Raw genomic sequence first — 11,763 nt, forward strand, 5'->3', positions numbered from 1 at the left:
GACCATATTCCTCCGATCGCACCTTTGCAGAACTAAGTTAGAGGATCTCCCGTGTCACAGATCCAACATCCGGCTAGACGGTCCGCGGCCAAGCGCGGCCCGGGACGGAGGGATGCAGTTGTTGCAAGCGTGGACAAACAACAGCGGCATATCTCGTCATTGTTTTCCTTCTTCTCTGGAGATTTTGTTCTATCGGAAAAAGGCTGTGCCCTAATCATAACTAAATCTGGCGCGCTCATGGCAAACCCAGGGGTGTACACGCACATGCTTCTCAATGGGGGGGTAAATCCTAGCCCGCATTCCCTCCAGCCGAGGAAAGCTCTAGCTCTTAGATCATAGTTCGCAAAGAGGCAGAGGGTTTGGTTATCGCGGTCCATGCGTAGACCAATCAATGCAAGACCAAGCGATGCACAAGGCCCATGGCGTATCATTCATTATTCTGTAGCTATCCTGTAGCCGGCCAGCGGAGACCAGCATCAATGCAGCTCACAATCAGATCTACGAGTCGCCATCGAATGTTGAAAGAACGCAATGCCATTACTCAGTCACAGAAGAGGGAGACAAAAGAGAAGAAAACGCAAGCCTATCAAATACATTCGGGCGAGAAAGAGAAGTCCAGAAATAAAAAATAAACGAGAACAAAAGAAAAAAGAAAAGAAAAGATTAACAGGCCGCCATGTCACATCCTGCCCTCTTTCAACAACCAGCCCAGCCAGCATCAGCCCACCTCCATATCGGTCATGTCTTTTGCTCCCCAGATCAATAATGGTTCGCGTCGCTTTATGTTACACATACACAGGAAACGCAGGGATAGTAAAAATGGAGAGAAAGAGAGAGCACACTTAGAACGCGCGGTATCCGGTCGCCTGCGGGGCCACGCCATTGGCCTGGCCGTATGGCATCGGGCTGGCCGGGGCGCCGCCAGGGCCCTGGGTCAGCATCAGCCGCGAGCCGCCGAGGATCGGTGTGTTGTCCTCCTCGGTCCTCTGGGTCGTCTCGCGGGCCTTGCGCTCCTCGTTGTCCTTCTTCAACATCTCGATCGTGCGCGTCTGCTCGCACAGGAAGTTGATCATGAACGGCATCGTGAAGTCGTGCAGGCCCTTGCGCCACGAAATCTCCATGATCACGTCGGGGCGGATGAGGTCGTAGCAGGCATACAACATACCCACGTAGCACTCGCGGCTGCCGATATCCACAAACTAGTAGAGAGCAAGTTAGTGGGGTGGTCGTATAACAATTAAAAAAAAAAGCAACTTACGTAGCGAAGGAGGTCCTCAACCACCTCGGACTTGCCAGAGATGGCAGAGGTCTCAATGGCGTCCTTGTAGAGCTTGTCTTGCTTCGAGAGAGCAATCGACTTCTCCCAGCGCTTGTTGTTGCGGTAGATGTTGGCGGCGATCTGGCGGAAGAAGATGAGATCGTGCTTCTCAAGACGCTGAGCAAGATCCACGGCGTCGAAGTTGTCGTAGTTGTCAACGGAGTCGCGCAGGGTCTTGTAGTCTTCCTCCTCGATCAAAAGCTCGTTGATGGCGTCGTTGACGGCCCGCTTGTTCTGGGTCTGAACGTTGAGCAGGAACGGCTTGATCAGAGGGATGTTGTCGGAACTCTGGAAGATGCGCACAACCCGGTTGACGTCAATGCGACCGGTCAAGACCTGCAGCAGGTCGGTCAGGAGAAGAGGCTGCTCCTGCAGGTAGAAGTTGAGCGAGCGGTAGTAGATCTCCAGATTGGCCACCTTGACAATGATGTCCTTGAACGAGTGGTGCTCCCAGGCATCGGCCGCACGTTCCATCATGGCCAGAGCGGCGTTGTCCCACTCATCGTAGTGGCAGTACAGGAACACCAGCTCCGGCCACAGGTTGGCCTCCTCGCAGGCCCGGATCATCTTGGGGATGTTGATGCGGGACCAGAACAGCTTCAGGTGCTCCATCACGCGGTCCGGGTGGTACTTGGACAAGGCAATGCCCAGTTCGGTGAACATGCCCATGTGAGCGCGCTCTAGGCCAAGACCCGACTCGAGCACGGCGATGAGCTCATCGAAGTAGCCGTTGCGCTCGTACTGGCGCACAAGGGTCTGCAACTCTTCGGCGTGGACGATAAGGTTGAGGCCGCAAATCTGCGCGAGGCGGAATTCCTTCTTGTTGACGCAGGCCTCGTTGACCTGTTTCCACACCTTGACGCTGTTGGCCTTGCGGGCACACTCCACGGCAGCCTGGTAGTCCTCGAGGTGCACCAAGGTGGTCGCCAGCTTGGCCCAGTTCGAGATGTTGGTGAAGAAAATCTTGGCCGCCTGGTGGTAACCCTCCTCGTAGGCCTTGTCACCAGACGCCTCGATATCGGCGACGTTGGTGGAGCGAAGGAAGTCCTCAAGCTCGGGAAGCTGGTCCAGGCGAGCAAAGCAGAAGGCCATCGAGGTATCGATGGCCGGCTCCCGCAGGGTCTTGCGGGCCATGCGGAGGAACTTGATGAGATCCTCATCCTTGCCGGCGTGGGTGGCCGTCTCGACCACCTCGTTGTAGTTCGACGGGTCACCAGCCTTGATGTACGACTCAATCGAGTCAGACACGCGAAGACCATCCAGCTGGGCCTTGGCCACCTTGCTCCAGACCTCGGGCAACTCAATGCGCTCCGCAAACTCCTGGGCGCGGTCGATGCTGACGACATTCTCCACAAGCACATTGACGGCCGCCAGGTTGTTGTTGACCTTCTTGTAGATCTCAAATGCCTCCTCGTACAGACCCACGCTGATACACATCTCGGCAATCTCATCAGCGGAGAACTCATTGAGCTGGTGGATGTAATCCATCAGGCGGCTCTTGTCGGCCTTGGCAGCGGTCAACATCATGAGGTTCTGCAAGCTGGCGTTGTCGCTGAACGGAGAGGGCTCCAGGATGATCTTCTCCAGCAGCTCAATCAGCTCGCCAGGAAGGTCGGCCTCGAGGAAGGACTTGACAGCAATGGACACCTTGTCGGGTTCGGTCGATTCGGGGACCGCAGTGGCGATAACCTGGTCGACAAGCGAACGGCGGTGAGTGTTGTTCTCGCTCAGAACAAAGGTCCAAATCTCGGGGTCGGCACGCTCGACGAGGTAGCGGGCCTGGGCGCGGTACATTGCGTTCTCGTTCGTGATGCTGATGAGCTCCAGGTCATTCTGGCCCTTGCGGTACGCGATGTACGCCAGGTTGGGATCACGCTTCTCGCAGTACTTGCCGACAGTCAAGGTGTCGTACATCTCGTTCTCCTTCAAGAACTTCTCCGGGTTGTTGTTGCTGTCAATGTAAATCTTGGCGAGGGCGTTGTAGACAGCCTGCTGCTGGTTGCCCGTGGCAAGAGTGGCCTCCAAGAAAGGCAGAAGCAGCTTCAGTCGGTTTCGGCTCTCGACCTCGGAGACGAGCTCGTCAATCGGGATGACGGCCGGGTCGACGCTGGCGAGCAGGTTCTTGATGATGCTCTCATCGCAGTCCACGTCGAGTAAGCCGCCCACAACAGCAGGAGCCCGCGAGGGGTTTACACGCTGCACATACACCTCAATGGACTTGTACTGCTGGCTCTGGTACAGATACAGAACAAGGTCATGGATAAAGTTGAAGCGATCGCAGACGATGATCAGAGGCAGCTGCTCGGTCAGGCGAGCCTCCTTCAGGAAGTTCTTCACCTTCTCGGGGTTGTAGTGGTTGCTCTCGCGGCAAATCCGCTCGACCTCGGTGAGCTGGTTCATGGCGGTCGCAGCCTCAATGTACTTGAAGTGCACCTCAGGATCCTCGCTCAAGTTGACAATGCTTCCAAGGTAGTAGTAGAGACCCTCGGCAGTGCGGTACTTCTCGAAGAGATCGATCAAGCGGTTGGCACCGAGAAGGTCGGAGAACTTGGTGGCAATCTGCACCACAGCCTGCAGGTTCTGGCGGATGTTGGCGCCCAGCATCGTGTCCATGCACTCCAGCGTCTGCTCGACAGAGAGACGGCCAAAGTAGCTCATCAGCCATTCGGGGCTGAGCTTGTCGGTCTTGACAATGTTGCGCTTGATGAAAGCAGAGTCGTCCGAGTTCTCAAGAGCGCGCTGGATAAGGCCCGCGTTCTCGCAAAGTGTGGCGATGCGGGGACGGTCGTAGTGCGTGAAGATCTCGTTGCCAAGGATGGCATCCGCCACCTGGGGCGCGTTGACAAGGTTCATCTCCAGCAGGCGGGTCTGCAGATGGCCGTGCTCCGGCTTGTTGTCCTTTAGGGCATCCAGCAGGAAGGAAGTGGCTTGCTGGATCATGTTCTGGGACAGGAAAACGTCCACCACGCGGTCGAGATCGACCAGGGCGCCAGTCTCCTCGTTGGCAAGCTGAGTAGCGAACTCGGCACCCTTCTCGGGGTTCACGCGGACAATGTGCTGGAGCAGCTGGGTGTAGTCGGGCTGGTAGCCAGCCTGCTTGGAGTAAGACAGAATCTTGTCAAACTGGCCGGTCTCGGCGAAACCAGCAACCACCTTTTGGGGGATGTTGGCCTGAAGATAAACGCCGAGGGCAAGAGACATGTCGTACGGGCGAATAATATCTCCCAGCTCCTCGGAGGCCTCCAGCTTGTTCTCCTGCATCCACTTCTCGAGCAGGTGCTTGCGGTTCTGCTGCAACACAGGCCGGACGAGCTCCACACTCTCATATCGGTTCAGCGACCCCTTGTCAAGGAGCATACCAAAGTACTGCAGAATGACGGACATCTGGCCAGTCTGGGGAGCGTTCTTGAAGCGGTTGATGGTTTCCGACGTGCGCAAGAACCCGCGAGGGGAGTTTGCCGCGACCTTGGCGGCCTCGGAGAAGTTGCCCTGTGCGATGAGGTTGTCAAACTGCTGCTGGTACAAGTGGTCTGCCCCCGGGAGCCCGGCGCGCGAGGCAAGCTTCACCGCAATTGACGACATGGCCGGGTTGTCCATCAGGTATTGGATGATGGTGCTCTCGTCGACGCGGACGGAGAGGACCTGGCCCTTGCGGTTAACACCAACCACACCAGCTCCCTCGGAATCCGAGGCTGTCGTGAAGATGGTCTCGCTGGAGATGCGGTTCATGAAGATGCAGGTGCCGGTCTCCAGGTCGTACAGGTGAATGAATCCATATTTTGTCACAAGGTAGACAACGTCGTACTTGCTGGACACCTGCATGGCGACGGGGAAATCATTGACGGCTTCCTGAGGGAAGTACACCTCCACGGCCTTCTTCTGGAAGCGAGGGTTGGGCTCCTGGTGATCAATCTCGGCAATCTGGAGCTTGGCTCCCGTCTGGGTTCGAACGGCGAAGGTGAAGAGGTGGTGTGGCAAAGGCGATCCCTCAACGTTGATAGAGGCGAAAGCAGCGGCGTGGCCCTCAATGAACTGCGAGATCCCACGTTCCTTGGAGTAGAGTTGCATCGATCCCACAACCCGGCCCTGCTGCTGGCCGATACCGACGACCACCATCCATTTCTCCTCCGAGTTCACACGGTAGTTGATGATTTGGCAGCCCTAAGGGGGAGAAGAACGACAGTCAGTAAACCATACCTCTATCTGGGTGCTGCACAAGACATACCGAAAGATTGGGAAGCCGGTCGAACATCTTGACCGGGTTCTGTTGTGTGCCATCCTCGATATCCCAGTGGTAGACTGCGGTGTCTGTGATCAGACCGAGAGACTTGTCGCTCAGCCACTTCCAGTACACAATATCCTCATTCATCACCGACGACTTGAGCTTCTGCTTCGCTGACAGGTCAAAGATCTGGATCGTCCGGCCTTGAGCCTTGAGGGCGATAATGTTCTTCGTCCAGTGCATGATCGCACTGTCGGCGTTGATTGGGCGACGCATAACCTCATTGTTGTTCTTCAGGTCCACGATGATGACCTGGGGTTTGTCTTCATCATCGAGCTTCTGGCGGACGCAGACATAGTGATCCGATTCTAGGGTCTGCAATGGGGGGACAAGGCCACGTTAGCCGGGGAGTCCGTGGGCTGTTGTTCAGAGGGGATAGGGAGCACTCACACATGAGTTGAAACCAATAGATGCCGGCTGTAGAGAAAGGAGAGATGTGAGCGACCGCACTTGATAGCCTAGGGTGCCTTTGTAGACGCGACCAGCGCATCCGCCATGCAGCGGGAGCTAGCTGCCAAGCGACGGCGAAGGGAACAAACAGGACACATACCGCAATGCCGACATTGGTCAACTAAAGAATCCAGACCGGTCAGTTCAGCTCTCAGAGTAACCAGGGGAAATCAGGAGGAGCGTACATTGACCAACTCTGTAAACTTGATGGGAAGAGGAGCCATATTTACGTAGGCCGCAACACGACCTCGTGCTCCGAGCTAAACGCCACGCAAAGCAATTCCAAGGTGAGAGGTAAATGAAATTTAGGAAAGAAAACCAGAGAAGAAGAAGAAGGTGAGTGAGAGTGGGAGGGAAGAGAGGGAGGGTGATTGTTGGGGTAGAAGAAGTAAGAAGCGGAAGTGACCTCAGGAGGCCCTGTTTGTCCTTGCTGAGGTGTCGCTTATGGAGTGGCATCACGTGATACGGGGGCCTTGTGAATGGGCGAGGGTAACGTGATGTGCCTTCCTTCACGCCGTGTACTGCAGATAACAGGTCCACACTCTCGCCCAGAATGCCTCTAGTGCTATCTCGTCCATCTCAAACATATTCACATCATCCAGCTCTGAGAGGGACAGACAGTTCATAGTTCCCCGCCACCGCGTGGCCCAATCCACACTTGACACCGTCTGCGCATGGGCTCTATTTAGTAAGGTCGGGGTCAGCTGGCCATGATCGCAAGGGCCAATGGATCATGTAACACCCACTTGAGCTTCAATTGGACTCGGACATCCCAAGCAGGGCCACTGAGCTCGGGATATCAGTGATGCTGTTCCTTGATTGGGGTAGATGGTACATACCTCCAGGTCCAAACTCGGCTTCGTAGCTCATGGCCGCCGTCCCTGGGCTCAGACGGGCCAGAGAGCAGCTGCATACAGTTGGCATGGGAGGTCTGTTCCGCAGGATCTTGCATTGTCCGCTGACTGGACACGATCAACAGCAGGATAAACAGAGCGACTACACCGGTGCTGACGCGAAAGGGTGTCCACTGGATATTAGCCATGTGGATGCATGCCTATAACTGTGTCCGCATATGCTGCCACTATGCTGGGTTCTATCTCCTCGTAGGTCGGTATATCATCACCATTGTGTTGATCTGCTCCGAGCCTCCCGAGCTGAGGCCATGACGTCAAATTTATTCAATTGGGGAACTTGAGATAACTACAATAACTGAGTAAACTTTGCTGTTCAATGCAATAGTTACCATGTCTTTGCTAATTACAAATGTCAGGTCGAGAAGAAATCATCAAGCATTCCTTCCCAAGAAGACCAGCAGGGACCATTGCCCCTGTCGACTCAGGTGGGGCGCCCGACATCAGTGGCTGAACGTGCCCTTGGCAGCCTCACAGCAGACTATCTATCTATCGAACACAGTAGAATAAATAAAGCAAATAGTGTACAAAAATCAATGAATAGAGCCCAAATAAGAAGGGAAAATAGCATGAAAGAGATTTCTTTGGTTTACCATGTTGAGAATTGGTGTGACCGAACGGATATATATCTGGCCGTGAGACAACGTACACACAATATATTGCAGACACGTTCTTCAAAGACAAGAAACAAGAACCCAACCAAATCCGAATCAAGTCTATCCGATAAAGGTATATATATATATTGGCAAATTCCTAGGTCATAACACAAACGCATAAAAAAAGACATGTTTATCATCATATCCGCGCCACCCGTGTAACTATCTTTTTTTATCTTCACTTCCACCAAGGCCACGCCATCAATCTAGTGGTGGAACAGACGGGTTCCCTGCTCGACGAAGACAATGCCCAGCTTCTCGGCCGTGGCGAAGACGGGGCCATCGTTCTGGCTACCGCTCGGGGCGGCGATGTACTTGACGCCGGAGCGGGCGGCGCGGAAGACATTGTCGATGAAAGGGAACTGAGCAGAACACAAAGAGATTAGCATGATTGGAAACGGAAGGGGAAGGGAGGGCTATAGGAATCACAAAGCAGGGAGACATACAAAGGCATCGGACGAGACGGCAACCTCATTCAGCTTCGACAGCCAAGCCTCGCGCTCCTCCGCGGTAAAGGGAACGGGAACCTCCTCGAAGACACGTTCATACTCAGCCTTCTCGGCGTCGTTGCGCGGAAGCTGACCGGAGCAGAGCAGGTCGATGGCATTGCTCTTGTCAGCGCGCTTGGTGCCCTTCTTCCATTGGATACCCAGGACGCGGTCGTGGAAGCGCATCCACCAGTTGTCGGCCTTGTCGCCGGCGAGACGGGTGCAGTGGATGCGGCTCTGCTGGCCGGCGCCGAGACCGATGATCTGGCCGTTGAGCGCGTAGCAGACCGAGTTGGACTGCGTATACTTGAGAGCGATGGTGGCGACGGTGAGGTCGCGGAGGGCGGCCTCGGGGAGGGAGGTGAGGTCCTTGGGAGTGAGGATCGTGCTGAAGGTCTTGCCGGGGGAGATGACTACGTCGTTGCGGTGCTGTGTCACCGTCACGCCGAACAGCGTCCGGGTCTCCTCGGGCGCTGGCGTGTAGCTCTCATCCATCTGCAGGACGAGGTACTTGCCGCCCTTCTTCTTAGACAGGATCTCCAGCGCGGCGGGCTCGTAGCCCGCGGCGATGACACCGTCCGAGACCTCGCGCGAGATGATCTTGGCGGTGGGCACGTCGACCACGTCGCTGAGGGCAAGAATGTCGCCGAAGCTGGACATGCGGTCAGCGCCGCGGGCACGGGCGTACGCCTGCGCCAGACCGGAGGTCTCGAGGCCGGGGATGTCGTCCACCATGTACACCTTGCGCTCCTTCTCGTTCAGGGGCACGCCGATGGCAGCACCGGCGGGGGAAACGTGCTTGAAGCTGGCGGCGGCAGGGAAGCCCAGCGCCTGCTTGAGCTCCTTGACCAGAGGCCAGGCGTTCAGGGCGTCCAACAGGTTGACATAACCAGGAGAACCGTTAAGGACCTTGAAGGGCAGCTTGCCCTGGACCATGTAGGCGGAGGCGGGCTTCTGGTGCGGGTTTGTGCCGTAGCGCAGGGACAACTGCTGCAGACCGTTACCGGCATATTCCTTGCGGAAGAAGGCCGAGATCGCAGAGTCGTAGTCGGCGGTCTGCTCGAAGGCCTTGAGGGCGTACTGATTGCGGCTGGATGCGGTGATCTCACCGGTCTCGAGCTCCTTGAGGAACTCGGGGTAGTCCGACGGGTCGGAGAGGATGGTGACGCGCTTGTGGTTCTTGGCCGCGGCGCGCAACAGGGTCACGCCGCCGATATCAATCTCTTCCACGGCCTCGTCGATGGTCACGTTGACCTCAGCGACGGTTTCCTTGAACGGGTACAGGTTGCAGACCACATAGTCGACCTTGGCGATCTTCTGCTCGGCGAGGTCCTTCTCGTCGGACTCGATATCACGGGCGAGGATACCGCCGTGGACGGCCGGGTGGAGGGTCTTGACACGGCCGCCCAGCATCTCGGGGGCGTGGGTGATGGCCGAGACGTCCCTGAAGGATGGGTCAACATTAACAAACCCTTTCCAACACAGCATGTATATATGATCACACTCACTCAACAGGGAACCCAGCCTCCCGAATCATCTTGGCCGTACCGCCCGAAGCAAGAAGACGGACATTCTGCTTGACCAGGCCCTTCGCCAGGTCCAGCAGGCCAGTCTTGTCGTAGACGGAGATAATAGCTGGACGACTGTGAGCACAAAGCGACGGATGAATCGGCGAGATATCAAAGCATACCGGATTTTTCAGACATGATGAATCCTCGACAGTCGGCACTGGGCAGAGAAAGGTCAGCGATCGAAGTCCGTTTCGTGTTCCCCCCAATTGAACCTCTTCAATTGCGAAGAGACAAGGATGAAAACCCACCAGGTGAATGTGACAACTCTAGAACCAAAGACGAAGAAGAGAAGAAGAGAGAAAAAAAAGTGTCCCGCCGCGGGGTCCCATCCCCCCCAGCGCACTCCCGCGATCGGCGAGGCAGGCTGTAACTTACTCGGTATGGCAATGACCATACGGGATTACAGTCACCTGACCCCACGGTCAAAAGCTTTTCGTCGCTGGTCCGCATTTCCTCTTTTCTTTTTTTTTCTTCATGAACAACGCAAAATAATCAACATTCTTCTCAAAAAGCGTTCCTACGAGGACTTGTCTGATGAAGTACGGAAATCGTATAGAGAATGGAGACCGAGTGTCCTTGATGGGCACAGGGTCGATCTTGGGTGCAGTGCCCTGCCTGGACCTTCGGGTCTAAGTGGTGGGAATTGCAATGATTGATTCTACATCTCAGATGATAATAATGTCCCCTTCTATTGTGCCGTCCATGCCATCCAATAATCCTATCCTGTATAAAACAATAGCTTTTGTGCCTGCTTTCTATCCCACCATCAATCCAGCCCATTAGAGATCCCATCCCAAATTATGTGGCGGCAAACAGTTGGGCAGAAAAAAAAACTTATAGCATAACATTTCACTGTGAGAGGGTATCACTGCCCATAGCCCCGATAGCTAGCTGGCGCCCGATGTTGCCAAAGCACACGCACGCGCAGAAAATGACACTGGCAATCCAGGTGCGGACCGCGACGCTCTCCTGCGTGAGCTCGGCACCCAGCGTGTTCTCCAGCCCGGTTCCATTCAGGAGCGTCGTTCCGAACGACGGGCCGGTCGAGCTAGGGACCAGCTCGGGTTTCAGGCCCAGCACCACGCCCATGCCCCCGATACCGACAATCACCGCGAGGAGGAATCCGGTCTTGGTGCGGTCGATGAGGTACCACAGGACGGGGTTGGCGAGAGCGAGGGTCAGCGATGCTTGTGTGGTGGATTGCCAGGGAAGTCGTCTCTGTAATTTGAGCAAAATTAGTTGTTGTCGAACCAAAAAGAGCTACACGCGTAAGGAAAAAAAAAAGAGAGACTCACCATCGCAAAAGCAATTCCAACAAACGCCCCAACACTCCGAGCGACAGCCACCCACGACGGAGAGCGATATCCCGTCTCCTCCTCTCTGGCATTATTCCCCCGTTTATCCTGATTCTCCAGCCCCTTCTCACGCCAGCCATCCAGCCAGGGAAGAACATTCCCCAGCGCGGTTCCAGCCAGCCCCCAGAAGCCCAAGTACAGCCACGAGTCGTAGTAGTGAACGTTCTCAAGCTTAACCGGTGTGATCCAGTGATTATCATGCAAATGAACCGTGATGACGCCGTAGACAACCCCAAAGCCAAAGAGCAACGCACTGCTCAAGGCCTGCGGCAGAATCACACCACGGACCAAGCCATGACTGAGCCGCGAGCGCGTGCGTCGCAGCGCAAACCGGCGTGGCTCCGTGGCCGACTTGACCGCCTCGCGCTGCGAGGGCTCTGGCGGGAATTCGGCCGTGGGCGTGTTCAGTGCCTCCGTGCCCCAGGGGCTGTCCTCACCGCGGAACCCGCTAAATGCCGTCGGCGAGTAGATCCCGTATAACGTGGAGGAGGTCAAGTTCATGATCGAGCCTGTGCGGCTGACGCTCGCCGATGTCGACCCCATGTCCTGGTTGGGGCTAAGCAGGTCGGGGCTGTTGGCGGGCTCGGCGGGCGTAGGGGGTTCGGATGATTCGGTCGAGGCTGGTGTGACGTCGAAGACGCGGCGCGGGCGTGGACGCAGGATGCGAGGTTGCTCGGCCATGGTGGTCGGGGGTTATTTTTGAGGGTTTGGTAGGTAGGTTGGAAGATGTGA

General features: G+C 55.9%; 3 protein-coding genes across 3 annotated transcripts; all 3 read right to left on the reverse strand.

Annotated features, from left to right (window-relative positions):
* Positions 1 to 842: 842 nt before the first annotated feature.
* PFLUO_LOCUS8059 (Clathrin heavy chain) lies at positions 843 to 6,274 on the reverse strand (the record flags this gene model as incomplete). Its single annotated transcript, XM_073785757.1, has 5 exons — positions 843 to 1,199; positions 1,259 to 5,479; positions 5,544 to 5,915; positions 6,151 to 6,171; positions 6,236 to 6,274. 5 exons carry the CDS (start codon positions 6,272 to 6,274, stop codon positions 843 to 845), a joined length of 5,010 nt encoding a protein of 1,669 aa, XP_073642081.1.
* A 1,549-nt stretch (positions 6,275 to 7,823) lies between these two features.
* On the reverse strand, positions 7,824 to 9,811 carry PFLUO_LOCUS8060 (bifunctional phosphoribosylaminoimidazolecarboxamide formyltransferase/IMP cyclohydrolase; the record flags this gene model as incomplete). The annotated part of the gene is made up of 4 exons (XM_073785758.1): positions 7,824 to 7,979; positions 8,064 to 9,549; positions 9,614 to 9,740; positions 9,796 to 9,811. The coding sequence occupies 4 exons, from the start codon at positions 9,809 to 9,811 to the stop codon at positions 7,824 to 7,826; spliced, it is 1,785 nt and encodes a 594-aa protein (XP_073642082.1).
* A 714-nt stretch (positions 9,812 to 10,525) lies between these two features.
* Positions 10,526 to 11,712, reverse strand: PFLUO_LOCUS8061 (uncharacterized protein; the record flags this gene model as incomplete). Its single annotated transcript, XM_073785759.1, has 2 exons — positions 10,526 to 10,894; positions 10,972 to 11,712. 2 exons carry the CDS (start codon positions 11,710 to 11,712, stop codon positions 10,526 to 10,528), a joined length of 1,110 nt encoding a protein of 369 aa, XP_073642083.1.
* Between the last annotated feature and the right edge of the window lie 51 nt (positions 11,713 to 11,763).

This window comes from Penicillium psychrofluorescens (genome assembly GCF_964197705.1).
Source record: "Penicillium psychrofluorescens genome assembly, chromosome: 5".
Taxonomy (NCBI): domain Eukaryota; kingdom Fungi; phylum Ascomycota; class Eurotiomycetes; order Eurotiales; family Aspergillaceae; genus Penicillium; species Penicillium psychrofluorescens.